The 22,300-nt window shown below is 31.4% G+C and overlaps 1 protein-coding gene across 1 annotated transcript; it reads left to right on the top strand.

The window, feature by feature from the left end:
- Window positions 1–2,133: 2,133 nt before the first annotated feature.
- On the top strand, window positions 2,134–8,761 carry LOC107899677 (DNA polymerase delta small subunit). Its single transcript, XM_016825450.2, has 14 exons — window positions 2,134–2,462; window positions 2,556–2,685; window positions 3,570–3,676; window positions 3,805–3,931; window positions 4,379–4,486; window positions 5,273–5,388; window positions 5,484–5,567; window positions 5,975–6,043; window positions 6,143–6,214; window positions 6,295–6,386; window positions 6,472–6,599; window positions 6,975–7,076; window positions 7,199–7,266; window positions 8,502–8,761. The coding sequence occupies exons 1-14, from the start codon at window positions 2,406–2,408 to the stop codon at window positions 8,559–8,561; spliced, it is 1,320 nt and encodes a 439-aa protein (XP_016680939.2). The 5' UTR covers window positions 2,134–2,405; the 3' UTR covers window positions 8,562–8,761.
- Window positions 8,762–22,300: the final 13,539 nt, after the last annotated feature.

Here is a 22,300-nt window from a genome sequence, read left to right as displayed (position 1 = left end):
TACAAATTATTAAATATTAAAAAAATTAAAAATATGAAAATTAATATAAACATATAAAAATTCTAAATATTATAAAAAATATAAAAGAATCTAATAAATTAAAAATATATAAAATTAATAAAACATAATTTAAAATTTTATCAAGACCATTAAAATTCTATAAAAATCATAAAAAATTATAAAAAAAATTATACAAAGTATTAAAATTGATATAAAGTTATAAAAAGTAAAAAAAAATCATAAAAACTTTAACTGGACCGGATTAGCCGGTTGGACTGATTAGATGAAAGTCAACAAGAGTATTGGTCTGAAGAAAATCATTAGACCAGTTGGCATGGAAACCAAACAGTTGAACCGTTTTTCTTAATTTTTAATATATATATTTAATGTTTTATTTAATTGAACTAGACGGATCAGTCGAATTGACAAACCGACGAGCTGATCGGTTCGATCACCAGTCTGGTTCTAAAAAATTTGATTAGAATATTTTATTCTGACATATTCTAATAGTTGGATGATGAAATTTTGGTTTAATAAAAATACTAAAAATAAAAAAATCGGTTCAACTGTCCAGTTTTAGGACAATTGGTCTAATAACTTTCCCTGGACCGATACCCTTTTCGATTTCGGGTTAGCTAGTCCAGTTCAAGTTTTTTTGATCTTTTTTTTTTTATAATTTTCTAAGTTTATATCAATTTTAATAAATTTTTTATTTTTTAATAATTTTTTTAATTTTTTTAATTTTTTTAATTTTAAATAAATTTTATTAATTTTATATTATTTTATAATTTTATAATATTTATAATATTATATAATTTTAATAAGTTTATGTCAATTTTAATTTATTTTATTTTTTAATATTTAATATTTAATATTTAATATTTTTTATAATTTTTTATGATTTTTAAGGGAAAAATATTATATTAAATCTTAAGCTGCCACATATCACTATCTAATTGGTCTGTCAATTTATTTTAATGTTCAATGTGGTCAATGACGGAAACCATTAGTAGAGGGATTTAATTTATTATTTTAGTTAACGGCAAAGACTGAAATGAGTGAATTTAATACAATGGTTTAATTGATTTTTTTTGATAAAAATTATAAATATTTTATTAAGGGCTTTTTTGATATATAAGCCTTATAAAAAAATTATAAAAATTAATAAAATGCATTTAAAATGAATCGGAACAAATGATTGTCTAAATTAAAATGAACAGGACAAATTATTGTCTAGATTCATTTTGAATTAGTACAAAACTATTAAAAATCATAAATAAATAAAAAAATTATTAAAAAAAATTAAACTCCCTTTAACATTTTATGTCAAACACCAACAATTTTGTAACACTACTCACTATTGAAGGGTTAGTAAACTTAAATTTTATATCGAGGGTAGAGATAAAAAATCAAAATAAAAAAGTATTCAGGGTTGAAATTATTTTTTTACTAATTTTAAGTATAAAATTACAAAAATTTAAAAATTTTCCAAAAGAAAAAACGAAAGGCAAAGAAGCCAATGCCTCGGCCAGCCTTCTTCCTACGTCCTTACTTGATATAGTATTTCTTGTATTTGAGTAAAAATATTTAGGTAAATTGCATTTTGATCTCTCTATTAAAATATAAATAAATTATCTCTTATACATTTCAAATATGTAAATTAATTAATCTGTTAAATTTTATCTATAAAATGATGATGTGGAATGTTGAATTCATGTTAAAATTTTTTTTTTTATGGGTAAACTATAAAAATAGCCATTTAATTATGCCTTTTATTCTATTTTAGTCATTCAACCATTAATTTTTTTGTTTAGTTACTAAACTTTTTGATATTAAATATTTTAATCACTCTAAGTTGATATGGGGTTTTTTATTAGTTTAATAATAAAATTAACCCTCTAATGTTTACACATTCTATCAATTTGATACTAAATATAAAAAAAAGTTAAAAAATTAACCCTCATTGTTTACACAATTTGTCATTTTAGTTTTAATTCTTAAAATATTCAATAAATTTGATCGTCAACAAAGTCTGTTCATTTAGTCTCAACTCTAAAAATTTTAAAAATATATTTTTTTTAAAATAATATTTTTAACACTATATATATAACTCATCGACTAACTCATGTGAGATATTAAAATAAGAAAAAAAAAGTTGATTTAATTACTAAATGTTGTATTAATCTTTTCAATAATAAAATAGTATAGAAAGAGATTTGCAAAATAGAGCAAGAGTGGATTGAGGCTTTTGGAAAATAAAGCGCTGTACCGTTTGAGCTACATCCCCGAACTTTTGGATTGAGGCTTAAAATAATTATATCGTAAAGTGAATTGGATCTATAAAATGTCTCCACTCAGAAGAATTGCCGTAGAGAAATTTCAGTCTCCAATCCAAGTTTCCCGCCATGGAAGTCGACTCGCAAGAACAACTGCAGAGAAAACAGTCCACTTACCTCTCTTTAGTAACTCTCACCTCATTTTCTTCCCTTTCACAATATCCTAAAATCTCTTCTGATTTTGTAAAACTAAAATCCCCTTTTTTCTTTGTGTCTTAGGATGAGAATTTCGAGATTCAGAAGGAAGTTTACAGAGGCCAACAGTACAGTCAAATTTACTTTGCTCGTCTTCACATGATGAGAACTTTGCTTTACTCCCTCGTGCCCAACTGGAAATCCCATCTCCCCGGTAACCTCTCTTACTTAAAAAAAAAAAGGAAAAAAATCTAACTTTTAAAATTTAGCATATTTCGGGAGATTTCCAAAATTGTTTATTCTTTTAATTTATTAACTATGGTACTTTTTTTTCCCTCTTCTTGTTATGGGTTTTGGGTTTTGAAGCAAGCAGCTTTGGCGAGTCATTTTTGGCTGCTTTGTTACCTGCGTTTGGCGTTAAGGAATTTTTGTAATTTGCAGTGTCTGGGGCTCTTAGGGTTGGCAGTGAATATAAAAAAAGTCTTTGGTATTAGCTTTTGATTGGTGTGTCCTTACTCTGTGATTTTTTGGATTCCATTCTAGAGGTTTTGACTGATTAGCATGGAAGGTTATGTTTGAAATACTTGCATTGTGGCTAAGAGTTACTATTGGTACTCATACTCGGTGGGGGCTAGTCTGACCTATGTTGCTCGGAATTTTCGTTCTTCTTGGAGTACCCTTATCCGACACTCATTTCTGACACACATGAGAATTTGATCTCCAAGGATTCTCCAAAAAGATGGAAAAACTTAGAAAAATCTTACAACACACGTAGGATACACTTGAGTCCAAGTAACATAGACTCTGATAATAATGTATTTCTACTTTCAAGTGTGGATTTCTCATTCAAAAGCTTTCTTCAAGGTGACAGATTCTATTTTGAAAAAAAAAAATGCACTAGATATTGTTGCTCATATTTCTGAAATTTTGTTGCCTCTGTAGTGTACTTTTTCACATTAGAAATTTGAAGTATCAGAACTTTCCAGTCCTCTCATTGTTTGCGGCTAAAGATAATGGGGATTCAAATAAATTAGTAGTTTGATTGAGTTTTTAGTTTCCATGGAATAATTTAAAAATTTTCCTTCTCTGTTTTTGTAGTTTGTACAGTTTTAGAGCTCAAAGAAGGCAAAGAATGCATCATTTTTGGTACTCTTTACAAGCATATGAAACTCAAACCTTGCATTCTTGATGAATACTCTAAGGAGGTAATATGGTTGTTAATGGATGTATATTATTGATTAGTTTATTTCATTTTGTATATTGAACTCTACGTTGGGAATTCAGTGTTGTTTGACTTTGAACGTTCTATGTATAATCTTTTTATAATTTACAGAGATCTGTTGCCCCTCTTATAAAACCTCATAATTTTATGCATCAAGATGACTACTTGGTTTTGGAAGATGAAAGCGGACGAGTGAAGCTTGGTGGTACTAAGCTTTCAACCTCAGTTTATGTAACAGGTCTGTATTGCTATCAATTCACTATCCATATTTGGAATTTCTGTTCACAATTGACTTGTTTGTCAACCCATTGGAAATGACTGCATTTGTTGCACTCAATTGCTTCAAAGCCTTGTTTATAGATTACCACATTGAGACATTATCAAACTATTAATTGCATTCATGCCTTTAGCTTCTAGAGGAAATCATATGAGCTTGTTGAGGGCCTCAACTATTTGGTTCATTGCATTCAATTTTATTCACTCTTATCATTTTTGAACTTTTCTTTTCTTTTCTTCCCCATGTTTTTAAACACAAGCTTCTATGATCTAGATATGCATGCCATTGAGTGATATGCAATAACTTGCTGTTTATGCACTATCAAGGCTTCAATTAGTGGAATTTATGGGCTCAAACATTACTCTAATGAAACATGTTGATCTTTCACTTACGCTATGCGTTTGATAGGTGTTGTTGTTGCGTTGCATGGGAAGGAAACCAGTGCAGGAGCCTTCTTTGTTGAAGATGTTCTCGAAGCTGGCTTACCACCTCAGATTAAACGACCGCTAAAATCAAGTATGATCTGATTGCCCTTCTACCTCCGCATTTATGTTCTTTGCTCTAAAGTTGTATCAACCCTGTAAAGGAGCCACTTCTCTATTGGATATAAGCATTCCTCATCTTACCTAATCTGCATACAGTGTTTATCCCTGGTTAGATTAATACTATTATCTAACATGCTAAGAAAACTACAGATGGTTTGTAACTGATTTTTTTCTTGTTTTTTTGCTAAAATAGAGAAATTACTAGAACAATTTGTCAATTCACCATGCATAAAATTAAAGGTGTTGCATCTTTGACTGAGGAAATGATATGACTCATTAGTCTTGAAAGGATTCATGCATTAAAGCTGCAAATTTCTGCAGATTTATAAAGTGATTTTCATTCATCAAGAGTTGACAAGCAGAGCTCTCTATCTCTGTATCTCTCTTAACCTTAGATTTCAGGACATGAGATGCGAGTATGTCCAAGCATTCTTGACTAGCTGCACCTAGTTTTGTCTCATGTTTGTTGTTATAGATTTTCTTTGTTGGGCATTTTGAGGAATCACATCTGCTAGTTGTTTCTTGTCGGTTTTCTCCATGAATACAGCAGCATAATGGATTGGAGTATTAAGAATGGTAGGAAGAAAATTAGCTTGATAATGTATTGTTGAATTTTTCTTAAATATTCAGCCTTGATTTGTCTCATGAACCTTAGGCCTTTCCATTTTATCTCAGTAGACATAGCCTGTATCTTAAAGTTCAGCCATTCTGTCTTGTAAACAAGGCCTCAAAGTCTTCAAATTTTGACTCTGGACAGGAGAAGACAAGTATGTTGTTTTTGTCTCTGGGCTTAGCATCGGGAGGAGCTCCTCTAATCCCCTTCAGTTTCAGCTTCTTGTTGATCACATAACAGGGCATCTAGGAGATGAGGAGGTTCTTGCCAATTCTGTTATATTCTTTTTTTCCAGCCATTTTACCATGTCTCATCAACTGCTACAGTTTGCTTACTTCATAATATTGATGAATAGGAGCAAGGACTTGCAGCAGAGATAGTTCATCTTGTGATTGTTGGGAACTCTGTTGAAATTTCTCGTGGACTTCTTAATGGACAGGTAAACCTTTTCTTTTATTTTTAACTTAATCTATTACTATGGAAAGGCTGTCAATATTATGCTTTTCTTCTATAAATTATGATCATTAAAAAAGAATCATTGGCTTTTCTTTTTATGATCTCTCTTCAGAGTAGTTTGACAATAATAATAGTCTCATGGATGTAGCACTGACCCCCTTTCAAAATTCTCTAATTGAACAATAGCCACAAATTCTGTATGTCCCTTCCATTTCTACAAGAGAAAAAAAAATCGAACTTTCCATCTAACTTAATTTTTCCAGTCAAAGGTCTTGCTGTTGTAGTAAGTCCTTATGATGTTGACAATATAAATCACCATTCTTGATGGGTGATAATCTGTAAACTCTGGACGCATCTTACACTGACATTTGGATGATAATCTTTGGGCAGAATTTAGCTTCAAAGGATCAGTCAAGGTTGTGTGAGCCATTTAAAGAGCTGGATATTCTGTTAACTCAGGTTTTCTCTTCTCACCATTGTGATGATCAGCACTTTAAGGTTAGCCTCCTGAAGTTTCTGTACTGCTCTTGTTGCTTATCTATTTTCATCTATGTTCAGATTGCTGCAAGTTTGCCATTGGATATCATGCCTGGATCTAGTGACCCTGCAAATTTTGCCTTACCTCAGCAGGTTTGACGTTTGCTTTATAAGTTGAGAGTATGTAAGTTACAATTGCATTTGTATTGTTTCTAATATATTGCTCCTTTCAGCCTTTGAACAGGTGCCTTTTCCCAGGGTCAACAACTTATAACACTTTTAGGTCCTGCACTAATCCTCATTGTTTTGAGCTTGATAGCATCAGGTAATACATGGATATAAGTTATTGTAAGTGGCTCAGCCAAATTACATGTATGCTGCTCGCTGAATTGTGCTCCTTTATTTTCAAGATTTCTTGGAACATCAGGTCAGAACATAGACGATCTCACTAAGTACTCGGAGGCGAAGGATAAACTTGACTTCTTGGAAAGGACTTTAAGATGGAGGCATCTGGCACCAACCGCACCGAATACTCTTGGTAAAACTTTTATATATTCATACATATGCACCTTTGTGCATTTAGTCATTTTTATATGTAAACTTGTTCATTAACTTGGCAATTTGAGAGGCTTAGCACCCACCAGTAAGTCTATAATCTTCAAAGGAAAATGGAAAAGACTCACTTTATGGAGAAGGCTTCTGATTTTGTAAAAATGAAGATTGATCCTGAGCAATGTCAACAATAACATGCTTCAGATCTTGAGTTTAAAATGATATTAATATTTTGGTCCTGTTACTGCTCAACAGGCTGCTACGATGCAGTGATGCAACATATTATTTACTACAGAAACCAAGTAGCTGGTAGATTTATATCCCGAGCTTAGTCAAGTTTACTGCTTTTGTTGAATGACAGGTTGTTATCCTTTCACTGATCGGGATCCCTTCCTAATTGATAGCTGTCCTGATGTTTACTTTGTTGGTAACCAGGAAAAATATGAAACTTGCTTGTTAAAAGGTGATTATTCCAAGATTTTCCCTTACCTATTGAAAATTAACTTTAAGGAAAGGCAACAACTAAAGCAGCATCATTATTTCACTACCAGGCTGTTAAAGTCTTCTTACTATTAACTGATGCAGGGTTGGAAGGGCAATTGGTAAGACTTATTTGCATTCCTAGATTCTGTGAAACTGGAGTTGCTGTTGTGGTAAGTGTTTTTCACCTTCCAGGATGTTGAAACCTGAAACTAGTAGATAAATATACCATGCTTGTACTAATTTGAGGAAATGCATGTCTGTTATTCATTACCTAAGACCTAAGCTATCATCATGGAAATGGAGGTTTGTGTCTTTCCTACAATATGAACAATGTCTTCAATCTATTATATAGTGTAATTGTACTTTTAAAGCAGTCGAAATCTTGTTCTGGTGTGTCCTCTATCCAAATATATCCCTCTACTAGGTAGATGACAAACAATCAGATGTTTTGTTTGTCAGCCCGTTTAAAAGACAAGAAACATTCTAGTCATCTACCAAATGCTTGTGTATAGAAGTTATTGTAATACAATCTAGGACTCTTCTTCAGAGTCAATAAGGGAAAAAGAGAAATGGTAAGGAAGGGGAAGTGTGGATTGATACCATAGAAGTTGCTCTCTGGTTGCATGTTTTCCTTTTGGTGCCTTATTCTGTTTTAGCATATAAAAACAAATTCCTCTGAGTTGGAGGTTGTAATTAATTTAAGTTTCCATAGTGAAACTGTTAGCGTGCAAGTGAAAAATCAATTCTATGGAGATTTTAGCTTTCCTAACCATATACCCAGAGTTCTTAAATATAAGAAGAAAAACATACTTGTCAGTTGTCATACAGCTACCTTTTTTATAAATTACAGTAATCAGATTAAACCCAGATCTCAAGGCATATATTTTACTTGAGTTTAACACCAATAGCCACCAACCTCTGCCTCCATAAAGAAAGTAATTGCGGGACGGTACAAAGAGTTGATAATAAGCTTCCATGACATTGTGCTACTTTGTCTCTTCAGTTTGATTTGCTATTTTTGCTCCATTTGTCGGTTACCGGAGTTCTCAAACAAAAAATGTAAAGATATAATAAGCTTGTATCACCTGAATTCTAGAGACACTTCGTCCTTAGGTGTTTAATTTTAGCTGGTAGTTGTATTTTTCCTCTGGAACACAGGTTTTACTTGTTACATCCTTTATTAATGGCGAGTGAAGGGAAATGATGCAATTAGTAAAGTTTTTCTCTAGACTTAATCAGTTGCACTCAGAGAAGTAGAGGTTAATAGATTTTTCGTAAATCCTTTGCAGGTTTAAAGACAGGCTTAACTATTACTTAGATCATTTACATGATGACAAGCTTTCTCAGTACAAGAAGCACCATCTATGCTAATTTTTGTTTTGTTTTCTTTTTTCCCTATTTGCAGCTCAACATGAGAAATCTAGAATGCCATGCACTAACTTTTGGGACACAAATCAGCTCATAACATGGTATGTAGTTTAAATGCCAAATAACTTATCAGACGTGCTGAATTTTTACTTAATGAACTCTTCTTGATTGATTGAATTTTGTATGGGAAAAAAATTCAGTGCAACCTGCATTGAACAAAGAAAACTATGGTTGTTCTTCCCTTTGTTAACCAAAGTATATGACTGATGTGTTAAAAATGGAATACGAGGTTTCGTATGTGATCTTCCTCCATCTCTCATGCTTAAAATCTTGGAAGAAAGGTACTTACGGATAGGATAACTTCATGATTAACAGGATGGTGCTTCACCTAGCTGCCATCATTTTTTATCTTCTTAAAATTCTACTTCTTTATTATTATTATTATTATTGTTGTTGTATGTAATTATCCATAGCTTTGTTATTTGATTTGCGGATGAACCTAGAAATCTCGTTTCCCATGTTAATATTCAGGCCTTAAGAAAAGCAGGCTAAAACAAAATTATGTTTTGTTTCTTTTTCTCTGACACTTTGGGAAGTTAAAAGGAAAGCGATGGGCCTCAATAGGGTTAAATACAAAGTTTGAGCTATTTGTTCAAGCTCGAAGGTTCTTTCATTCTTTCGGTATTTGAAAGTTTGGATAAAAATATTAAATTTAAAAAATAAGTTTTGACTAAAAAAATGGACTAGTTAAAAACATAGGTTGGGCTCTAGATTCAATATTCCAAGCTTGAGTGTTAATTTTGCCCGTTTTTAAGTTTATAATATATATTTTTTACTTTGTTTGCATTAATATTGTTGCCAAAACAAAAAAACTTGGTTTGAATGCATTTATCCTCTTATTAAAGGGTGTGAAAAGGTTATGGTAGTTTTATACACTTATAATAATACATAAATGTAATAGTAAAGAAGTGCATGTCTTAAATATTAAATAAAAAATGCTAAATGTTAAATAGACAATATATATATTAAAAAAACATAATATTGAGTTTAAACAAGTTTGGATTAGTTATTTTTAAACAAAAATAAGTTTGGACAAAATTTTTAGGTTTATATTGTGATGGGTTTGAGCAATTATGTGTGATGTTGATATTGTATATAAGTTGAATCCTAACTCAATTTAACTTGACTAACGAACATTTATAGATTTGTTTTAAATGTCAAAGGCTCTTTTTCTTTAATTTTGAGATATTTATTAGTCTTTATATTTTTTTTTTGTACTTTAATTGGGACAGTGAGTCTACTTTTTTTATTAAAAAAAGCTTAAATCTTGTCAAATTTTGCAATTATAAAAAAAGTAGAATAACCTTTTTAGCTTTCAATGTTTATAGTTTTTGTCAATTTGGTCTTTAATTTTTAAAATTACATAAAAATTGTAAAATAAAATAATTTTTTATATTTTCAATGAAAAATCCTAAAATTAAAAAATTGATAATTTCAAAAAATTTTTAAAAAAAATATGAAACTAGAAAACAATTTAATTTTCTTTTTAAAATATGCTATTTACTATTTAAAAGGAAATAAGGTATTTTCAAATTTTAGGTTATTCATATAGTCAATATTAAATCGGGTTTTAATATAATTTTTCAAATTAAATAAAAAATGGTTGTTTAAATCCGATTTTAACAATATCAAACAAATAGTTCAAATTTTGGAGACTTTTTCAATGAGTAAATCAAACATTTTTGGAACCTTTTATATTATTTTATAATTTAATGAATTTTTAAATGAATTCGTTACTTTTTTATTGTTTTTAAATTTTAAAGATTCTTTTTCTTAAATTTTGGAAAAATTTTAATTTTTTCTATAATTTTTTATTGAGTATATAAGAACACTTTTTGTTATTTTTATGCACCTTTAAAGAGTAAAGATCAAATTGATAAAAATGATAAATGTTGAGGGCTAAAATTATTTTTGTATCTTTTTAAAGGAATTATGATTTTTAGATAAAAATACAAGGATTCAATGTCAAAATTAAATTATAGGGGTTAAATTTAAAATTTTAAAAAGTATAGTATTTTTAGCATATTTTAACATACATTTTAAAGATTCGGTCAACAAGGCCTAAGCACCTGTAGGCTTAAATTTATGGGATACATACTGAAAAGGAGCTCTTCCAATGGGCTTAATTTTAATCTAAGGGTACAAAATTTTCTTTTTGGAAAGTGATATGATATTTAGATTTGTGTGCAATTACATAAAAGTGATATGTTTGGGTAACCTTGAAATTAGTGGGTCCAATGAATTGATTGTAATTACAGTACCTTAATTATATTTTTTAATTATTAGGGGAATGTGAGAATTAGAGTAATTATACATAGATCTAATTATTTTATAGCTTTTCAAATACTCATACATAATTTAATTTAAAAAAAATATTTTTTATATAAGTTATGAAATTATATTGTAAGCATAAACACATATGAGTATTTGAAATGGTTAATAAAGTTATAACCAAGAATTATATTTTTTAAATTTTAAATTTTTTCTAAAGTTTTAGTCAAAAAGTATGTTCTAAAAAATAATTAATGTGTTATAAAAATGTCCTAATATATTTATTTATAAAAAGTTATGTTAAAAAAGTATGAACATAACTTATTTACATGTCCATGCTATATATTATAAAAAATACTTATTTATATATAAAAAAGTTATAACTCTTTACCATAACTTATTTATGAAAAATAACTTTTTAAAATTATAGCAAAAAAATATTTTTTTATAAGAAGTGTTATGAAAATTATTAGACACTTTATAAAACTTTTTTATAAGGTTATATGTATTATGAATTTTATATTATTTTAAACTTAATTTACATATTATAAAAAAGGTTATGACCTAGTGGAAGGTTTTTTTTCCAAATTAAGTTTATTTAAGTTTTTATAATTAAAGTTACAAATTGTTTACACTGTGAATCGAAATATTATGTGGTAGATATTAGTTTTTCAAATACAAAAAAGGTCTTTTTACACCATCTCATTGGGTACGATACTATTTAAGAGACCGGAATCAAACATAAGCGCTAAAAACAACTCACAAAATCTTAAATTTGTGACATTTAGAGCTTTAAATTGTGGTTGAGAGGACATTTGTTTTTCTAAAAAAAGTATTTTTTTTATATTTACAACATCACCTGAATATAACATAAAAATGATTAGATTGTAATAGCATGTTGCATACTTCATAACCTTATTTGTAGGGTGAAATTGGGATGCTCCGTACTTTGAAAAGTACATTGAAGGAGTTCTTGATAATATTAATGATATAAATTCAGATTCAAATGATGAATAACTCAGTTAAAGACCAAGATATAATGATAATGAGTATATGTTAAATGTTAAATAAAGAATAGCCCATCAAATATAGAATGCTAGTGCAAATAGATAAAAATGCACACGATGTTTATTTTCTTATTATTTTTATTAGTAATAGAATTATCAACTACTTTCTTGGACTAATATATTACATATGGTGATTTTATTTTAGATTTTTTTAAACTTGTGTTAGGATCAATAATCACCAAGAAGGGGGTGAATTGTGTTTAAAAAAAATTCAGTAAGATGACAAAGAATGGAGACTCAATAATTTATAGCGGTTTGACCCTATCATAGCATACCAAAACAAAGGATTTCCCCAATTCACTAAAGTTGAACATTTTCAGGACAAGGTTTAACTTAAGGTTTAATTTTTACAATCTCTATTTTTTCACAAGGCAAGATAGGGTCACTTCCTCTTAAGGTTTTCTACTCGCTCAAAAATGAGAAATAAAGTTTGAAAAGAATTATCACCTCTAGAAGGTTGATATATGACAATAAGACACTCTCACACAATAATACAACACTTGAAAGAATGAATCACAACTAAACTCATAAGTGTGTACAAGAGAAAATGAGGATGATAATAAGAAATTATTGAAATTTAGCTCTTAATCTTTATGCACTTGTTTCTTAACTTGTTTTCAGTGTTCTTGTACTTGATTTATACCTTTTCATGGATTAATAGTCATTGGAAAATGTTAGAAAGAAATTGGTGCCATTGGAGTTTTTAATTGCAGTATTAAATGCTTCTATAGGCCTTTAGGTACCGGTACCCAAGCCGTACCACACCTCCGTTGGAAGGGGTGTGATACCTCTTCATAGGTGATACGATCCCACCTCGAGAACAGCCATTGGTTTAGCCTACAAGCAAGGCTCGTCGTTTTTGCAAGCTGAACGTAGCTCCATCTTAACTCCATAAGCTTCAATTAGCTCGAATTTAGCTCGAGGAGCTCACCTTTTAGTTTTCGTAGAAGTTGCTGATTAGTTAAATAGTTAATTAGCTTAAGAATAATTAATTTAATAAAATTTGGACATATTAAATTTTGTGATAAATGTGTTTTATTTTGATGCATGTTATTAATGTGTCAATTTTATTACATGTTTTAATGATGTCCAAAGTCCAGCCGAATTTATGTTAAATAATTAAGTTGTCCAAATTCAAACATGTTTTAATTACGTTCTAAGGGCTGCCGAATTTAATGTGCAAAATTTTAGTGTTATTTGCTGCCAAATTAATGTGTCTAAAATGCATTTAACTTAATGAATGTATTTGCTGCAGGTACACTTCTCTTGGACATCCTAGGTGCATGAAAGACTTAAAAATGGTGTGCTGACTTTTGGTGAGAACAAGGTGACCATTCGGCTAAAGGGCATACATGCATGGATGGAAAATAAATTGAGCTGATGGTTGGAGTCTCCTAGATGTCTATTCAGCTAAATAAAATTCTTTTCACATTGCTGGAAGCTTTTGGCTATTCGGTTCTGGTTGTTCACACACAAGGGGCTATTTCTATTCTAGCTTTCACACCACAAGACCGTTGAGCTATCTTAACCAGCTCAATTACTCCCATGAAGGTTCGGCTGCACCTTGCAGCACATCTAAAGCTTATTTAAGCTAGTTGCTGTCCAAATTGCTTGCATCTCAGTTTCCAACCAGGCCATTCATTGATTGCTTTGACCTTTTCTTGGTCTACTTCCAAACCACGAGCGCTTACCACAAAGCCTAAAAATATAACTTCATTAGTGCAAAAAGAACATTTCTTTAAATTGGCATAAAGTACCTCTTTTCGCAACACTTCAAGCACTGCACGTAGGTGTTGAATATGATCTTCCAAATTTTTTCTATAGATTAAAATGTCATCAAAATACACAACACGGAATTTCCCAATGAACGAACGTAAAACATAATTCATGAGACGCATGAAAGTACTAGGAGCGTTGGTAAGTTCGAATGGCATTACCAACCATTCATACAAATCGTACTTAGTCTTGAACGCGGTTTTCCATTCGTCTCCTTCCCGCATTCGGATTTGATGATAGCCACTTTTTAAGTCGATCTTCGAAAACAGTTGGGCTCCCCTAAGTTCATCAAGCATGTCGTCGAGGCGGGGAATAGGATGGCGATATTTTACGGTGATTTTATTGATGGCGCGACAGTCAACGCACATTCGCCATGTTCTGTCCTTTTCAGGAACTAGCAATACCGGAACCGCGCATGGACTTAAGCTTTCACGAATGTAGCCCTTCTCCATTAATTCGGCTACTTGCTTCTCCAATTCCTTCGTTTCCTCAAGATTACTTCTATATGTGGCACCTGGCACAAAGTCGATTTGGTGCTCAATTCCTCGAATGGGAGGTAGGCCATTTGGCACTTCTTCGGGAAAAACATTTTTGAATTCCTGCAACAAAGAGACAATAGGAGCAAGCAAAGTATTTTCAATTTCGTTAGTTTCCAATAAACACTCTTTGTACATAAGCACAAAGATGGGTTGCCTCGCCAACAACAATTTTCGAATCTCTCTTTTTCTGGCAAAAACACTTGTTTTTTCATTTTCACACTCTTCATAGGGGTGATACTTAGGAAATGAAATGCCTTGAGGAACTAGTTGGGATGCAGTACCTCTGCATCCAATTTGCTTATTGATTTTTGGGTACTGCACCCTTTTTCGAAATGGTCTAGTACCTTTGAGTCACTTTGCCTACTAACTCTTGGGTACTGTAACTTTTTGGTTAGGGTACTGCACTTGACTTGGTGTAACTTAAAATTTGTGTTTTTCATTTAAAAAATTAATTTGAAAATAATTTCTTAAAAACCTATTTTATCAAATTTGATTTAGAGACCATTTATTATATCAAGACATTAGAAAATCAAACTTAACAACTTGTTTAGAATTTTTTGTCGTACTAATAATTTTCTTATAGTAATTACTTTTTTTTAAAATATATATATTATGTACTTATGTAATTACAATTTGTTCCACTACAAAAATCAAATAAATTTGAAGGAGTTAATATTTATTTTTATTAAATGTCATTTATAGTTTAATAAAGTTAATATTTTTAAAAATTTATTGGTTCTGCAAATGAAATCTTTTGTTCAAAGCTGAATTGCAAATTAAGAAAAAAAAGTAATAACAAATTTAGCTTTTAACATTTAAATCTTTTGTCAATTTGGGCTTTATTCATTTTATTAGTTAAATTTGGCTCTCAACCTTTTAAAAAGAGTTGAATTTGACCATAAGCTTTTTAAATTGAGTCGAATTATTTTTTTTAACAAAAATAGTAAGATGTTAAATTTTATACATGACAGCTCGCAAGATGATCCACATGTACTTTATGTTTTTTTTTTAAAAAATTTTATGAACTTTTTATATTTTTTTAAATTTTGAATTTTTTATTTTTACAGATTTTAAATTATTTGTTACTGTGACATATAAGACAAATAGCGTCTATTAGCACTAGGAATGCATGGACTATTGTCACGGAGCTAGAACTTTAGTCTGGTAAACCGCGCAACCTTAGGTTTTTCTTGGGTTTAAATCCTCCTAAGACAACCTTACTCTTGAAAAATGAAAATTTCTCACAGAAATTCTCTAAGACATCGAAAAAAAAGCGGAAGCAAACTCTTTGATGCGATTTCCTGAACTCGAGTCGAACCTCGAAAATAAACCAATGAGACCTGAACTTGAAAGTTAGGAAAATTGCTTGAAAAGGAACAAAGTGGATGAAACCTTGACTTGCAGTAGTTGTAGTATAAGGAACCGTAACTATTTTAAAACTCCAACCCGCTTAGCTCTCAAGTTACTAGAACCTCGGTATACTGAAGTTGCCACACTCTGTGATGGGAAACAAAGTGATAAGAGAATTTGAACGCTACAAACTTGAAAAGTTTGATAAGTTCGATAGTTCGATTAAGAACCAGAGAGAAAATTCTCACAAATAAGTTTGTATAAAAAATGATCTAACCTTACAAATGACGACATCCTAACTATTTATAGGACTTAGAAAACTAATAGCCACACTCGGCCATAATGGCGTTCACACATGAAATTCATTCAAACATTAAAATACATTCATCCATAAGTAGGTTTAATGAACAGCCAAATGGCCACTTCATTCCTTTCAAACTGTGCATGAATGCTTAGCTTAGAAGAAAACTTCAAGTTTCTTGAATGAACAACAATGGTCTTCTCCATCCCCCCTTGGTCAAACGTACATATGCATGGGACATGCATCTCCACTTAATAGTCACATTTATGGTTGGTTGGTTCATGAATTAACAACATGAATCTTTCTAATTCATTCCCCTTTTCGTTGCATGCATGTACTCACTCAATTGCCAAATTTATGAAGCTCATCCCCCCTTGGTAGTTCATGTACGTGACCATGCATGTATTGGAGATGAACGACCAAATTAATTCCCCTTCAAGCCACCGTCCATGCATCTATTCCATGCGTTGAATTCCTTCCAATTATTACATTTCATACAAATGGTCTCTTGAACCAAACTTTTTGGCATGTACTTGAAGGTTCTTTGAACTCTCTTTGTGCATGCATTTAATTTTGATGAGGGAGCTTGAAAAGTCATGAAGTGTCCAATCGAATAGCCTCTTATATAACATATAAATAGAAGTTAGATTATTTCAAACAATCACACTAGAATTAGCACAAAGACACTACCGACATGACACTTTAGCAACATGGCTAAAACTAAATTTAAATTAGTCTCTCAACATGAATAAACGACACACACAACTATAACAAGATAATAAACAAACCCAATTTGAAAGCAACTTAAACACACGACTAAAAACATGTAACGACTTAACACATAATTTGAAACAAATATTATAATTAAATTTGTGAAATAAAACAAATTGCAAACTTATTAAATAAAACTAGAATCGGGTCTAAAAGCTCAAGATGGCCGAATAATCAATTCAATCCCATTAGATTGCTCATCCAAAACTTTGACCATGTGACCCATAATAGGATTTGGGCTCGGCCCAATTTGAACATAATTGTCTTGGGCTTCAAACGTCTATATGTAAGATATTGCATGGGCTTGAATGTTTTCATCTTGTATTTGGGCCCTTCGAGCGTATCCCAATCTCGAGGCCTTCGAGACGAATCACATGATGTGATCGGAATTGCATCATACCCTCCCTCTTGAAAATGATTTGTCCTCAAATCGGGTCATTTGCTCGAAAAAATCTTCTAGAGTCACAACCTCTTTTGGCTATTAACTTGATAACATCTCTTCCGCAAATCTGTACAACAAGCAAAGATGGAAAAGAGGAATGGTTAATTGAACACCCCTCATTGTACAAGCGTACAACTATAGGGTGAACTAGCTTATAGTCTTCTCAAAATGATGTATACCAAAAACAAAACAAATTAATTCAACAAAACTCAAATCCCCTTTCTAAAAGTGAACACACAAACAAACTCCGGGACCAAAGACTTGGTTTTGCATTATCACCTCATCGCACATTACAAACTTTGTTTTCGATAACAAAGATGAAACAATTAGCAATCCAAAGTTTTTCCTAAAAGCATGCAACATGGAAATCCAGTGCTCGAATCCTTTTAAAAATGATATAATACAATAAGCTCTAGGATTGAAAACATTATTTGGTTCACTCACCTCAGAATGCAGCAAAGGTTCTCCTTCCAAAAATAATTCACACACACTGGACAAAGAATAGTTAGGCATATGAATGTCCAAAGAAACCAACCTCTTGAACTTCCTTCGAACAGGCTTGTATTCTCATAAAAATCTTCCACAAGAATTTAAAGAACTCGCTTAACAATCAGAATCAATCAGATTAAGCAAATTATGTGAAAAATCTTTATTACTCATATCAATCAAATCTTGTAGACATCTATTTACACCAATGACATCAAAAAATATCAACTTGCGGTGTAATGTCATGAAAACAACATAAGACATGTCATAAGAAACACACTTTAAAACACTATCCGATATAAACTCATCATCAATAATCAAAGAATAACAAGAAGACGGAACATTGAGCAAACAAAAGTTGCTCACACAGTTATTCAAAATAAATTTATGATGCTTGATTTCTCTCAACAAGGATTTAGAAAAACATACTCCGAGTTTAAAAACACAATTTTGATCCTCCACATTTTCATGAAGCAAATATTCTTCTTTAAAAAACAAGTCACCCATGCTCAATAACTAACAACTAGACATACACATGTTCAAACAATCGAATTTCTCAAACTTCTTTCGAAACGTTATGTGTATCCACAAATGCTTCCAAGCACAAAACATGAATTTCACATAACCATCAACTTTAAATAGTTCAAGTTTTTTATTATGTGAAAACTCATTGTTAAAAACACTAACACAATGAAAAGGCGCATAGTAAGGGGTACCTTTTAAATCGAAATCAATGAAAAACTTATCAACAAAACTTAGAGAATGCCATTTCGGTTTAATCTAAAAAAACTCCTTAACTTGCTTACCTTTTGAAACTTGTGGAATAGTTTCATTCGCCAACTTCCCTTCTTCGACCAAATGGAATCGCCTTTTGTTGGGAAAGTATTGAAGTTGGAACTCATCCATTTGTGGATTTTTATAAACCTGAAATGAAAATATATCACAAAGCAAACTCGTGTGTTGATTAATTAAAACATTCCTAGCCTTTGTAGGAACACTCTTTTCTTGTTCAATATTCTTTTCAATCTCACTTTCTTTTCTCACAATGACACACTCATTGCTTACACTTCTTTTTTCTTCCCAATCAATTTCTTTTTCTTCTCTCTCGCACTCTTTTTTTTTTCAATTTCCTCTTTCTTTTCATTTTTCTCTTTTCACAATTTCTTTTATGCTCAATTTTTCTTTTTCAATTTCTTTTCTTCTCCTCTCAAGCTCTCTTATTCTTCTTTCATTTTCTCTCATCAATAACTCTTCTTTTTCATTTCTCTCAATTTCTTTTTGTCTCACCAATCAAGCTTGATCTTTACCAAATGGTGTTGAGATGTAAGAATTCATATGGGTAGACTTCCTTTAGGATCGAAATGAAAGATCTTCATAGAAATCATGTTCATCTTTCCTTGTTGACGTGGATGAAAATTTTGGCATATACGAGGTAACACTTGTAGATTTAATTTGTGTACTATCATGTATATTACCTCGGAAAGCTTTAAACTTGGGATCCACTCTTCTCTGACTTGAATTCCATGAGGAATAGGAATCAAAACGTGGCTCTCTTCTAAATGAATCATTAGATGATCACCTCCGCGATAATCTTTCTTCTATGCGATCTAACCGTTCATGTACTCACTTGACTTCAGATTGCAAAACTCTTTGCATCTATTTCATCACATATTGCATTTCAAAATATGAACTTTCTTTTTGAGACATGATTTATCAAAAGAATTAAAAAACATAAAGAAATCTAAAATTAGAAATGGAATACCTTACCAAAAAAACCTCACAAAGTTCACTTGGAAGGAAAAAGTCACTTTACTCGTATTTTCACTCGAATCGACTTTTACCTATCAAATGATCACACTCGCTCGTGCCTTTCACCTTTCGTAATTTCTCTCGTAGGGTTCTTAAGAAAACTAAAAGAACTCTTTCAAACCTTTCGAAAATGTGGTTCAAAAATTGGCTCGAAGTTTGCTTGGGTACTTGCAAAAGAACAAACGTTAGAATATTTAATAGGTAACAAGAATCGTGAAAACAAAATGATGTGACAAGGAAATGTAGGAATAGGCTTAAAAGGGTTCAAAATGATAATTTTGGGGGTATTTTGGGTATATGGATAAATTGAAAATTTTCGTGTCAAATTTTTTTTTGCTTTTATAAAAATTACCAGAATGAATAATATAGCCTTAAAATCATGAAACAAATAAAATTTCTATTGAAGGGTTTTTAGACTTTTTTTCGAATCTCAAATATTTTTTTTCTTTTTTTTTCACAATTTTTTCACTTCGTAATAAGTTTTTTGAAACATTTTATTCAAGCATGAATTTAAAGGATAGATACGAACCTAATCAAGATTTCTGAGCTTTGATACCAAATGATGCGATTTCTCAAACCCGATTTGAACCTCAAAAATAAATCGAGACCCAAACTTGAAAGTAAGAAAAATTACTTGAATTAGAAGAATTGTCTTGAAAAGAAACAAAATGGATGGAACCTCGACCTGTAGTAGTTGCAGTATAAGGAACCATAGCAATATTAAAACTCTGACTCACAAGTTACTAGAACCTTGATATAGTGAAGTCGCCACACTCCGTGATAGGAAACGAATTGATAAGACAATTGAACGCCACAAACTTGAAAAGTTTTATAAGTTCGATTTAGTTCAATAAAGAACTAGAGAGAAATTTTTCACAAAATTTTAATATTAAGATGAATAATGTGTAACCTTAAAAATGTCCAAATACAAGCTATTTATAGGACTTAAAATGACTAATCACATTCAGCCCTAATGGTGTTTACACTAGGCATTAACATGTTCACACAAAGCATTAAATCAACTTCATGTTTTAGGTAGGTTCATGTATGGCCGAAATTAATATCATCCTTCCCCCTTTTAACTATGCATGAATACTTAACCAAGAAGGAAGCTTCAAGTTCCATGAATGAAACTTCTTTAATTATTCTCCATCCCCCTTGGTCGAATGTATTAATGCATGGGATATGAATTTTTAATTATGAGACTCATTAAAGCCTTTGAGTGCATGACTTGTAGTCATAAATCTTAATAGTGCATTCTCCCATTCAGTGCATGTATGGCACAATTCATTGTGTCAAATTTAAGGCTGCCCATGTAACACCCCTAACCTGTCTCCGTCGTCAGATTAGAGTTATGGAACATTACTGTACAATTGGAAATTTTTAACATCATAATAATTAAATAAATTAAATACACTATAAACCAATAATTTACATACATTTTGTCCCTAAATCAAGTCTTCAAAGCCCTAAAAATAACTTTGAAGCAATTCGAGACTAATTTGAAACAAAACAGAAGTTTTAAGATAAATTTGCAAATTTTGGAAAACAGGGGTCACATGGCCGTGTGGCCAGGCCATGTGACATCACCCCAGGTTGTGTAACATTGAAACAAGAGACACACGACCATGTCCCAGCTCGTATCTTCACTCGTGTAACTCACTGAGTTACCCCACACGCCCGTGTGCTAGGTCGTGTAACTCTCTATGTTGCCACACATGCCCGTGTGTGCTAGGCCATGTAACTCACTGACTTGAAACACAAAGAAATTCCAAATGACCCACGGCTGTGTCACTAGGCCTTGTGTGTCACACGGCCATGTGACAGCCCGTGTCTTAGGCTATGTAAACCCAAAAATTTACCAAAAATCAACATTTCAAATCCAATTCATGCATAAATAACCATTCCATTTGAGCACACAATCAAGGGGTTTAAACATCATTCAAACACACATAAACATGTCATTTCAAACATCCTAAATCACCTAACCAATATGCCATTCAAAGGCACCACAATTGTATCAAAACATCATTTACCAAATCAAGTTAACATTGTCTCATTTCATGCATAAAGACCTAGTTCAAATATGTGTCAAAACATGTCACAAATGACCATTTTCAAGCCATCATCAACATACCAAAAGAACCTTATTTACAAGCACTTAAAAAAGACCAAAATGACACAATTTGGTAAGACATTGTAGATCACCAAATTAACCAAAACTTTAAAAGCTTAAACATACCAAGGCAACCATTTATACATCCATGAACTATCAATACAAAAGACCTATACATGCCATTATTAACCTTGGCCAAAATACTCAATAACTACCAAAATGATTGTTGGATAGTGTGATGGGTCTCCGATGATCTTCCAATCGATCGAGCTTCCGATAATCTATAAAACAAAAGAAAGTAACTACGCAAGCAACGAGTGCTTAGTAAACTCGTCTAAACTTAAACATAACTTACCAAGTCAATTATACAATTCATAGATTAAGCATAAATCATTACCAATGTCATAAGCTTAGTGAAAGCCTATAAAACCTCAACAAATTTCCAAGTTAGTATACTTGTCCATGATACAAATGAAATCAACTATAAGATAAGTAAATTTCTATAGGCAAATACATCATTTAGCTCATAAATCCTTTTCATAAGGTCATGATTCAGTTCATTTACATACTTACCAATTTGTTTCCTTTTCTTACCCATTGAACCATCTAGAATTATATCAGACACTCGGGAAAGCTCACACATAGTGTGCCTTTACATATAACCGTAACATTTCCTTTACATCAATACTCACACAAGCTGTGAAATGGGCTTGCTCACACGAGTGGTGGGTCGAAATGTAAGCTACACGATGCTACTCACACGAGCTATGGAGAATCCGCAACAAATGCAGGACCTCATCCATCGGTAGGACATTCAAGATCAACACCCAAAACATGAAATCCCTAAT

The sequence above is a fragment of the Gossypium hirsutum genome, chromosome D04, assembly GCF_007990345.1.
Source record: "Gossypium hirsutum isolate 1008001.06 chromosome D04, Gossypium_hirsutum_v2.1, whole genome shotgun sequence".
Lineage (NCBI taxonomy): Eukaryota > Viridiplantae > Streptophyta > Magnoliopsida > Malvales > Malvaceae > Gossypium > Gossypium hirsutum.
This window is presented reverse-complemented; position numbering and strand designations above follow the sequence as displayed.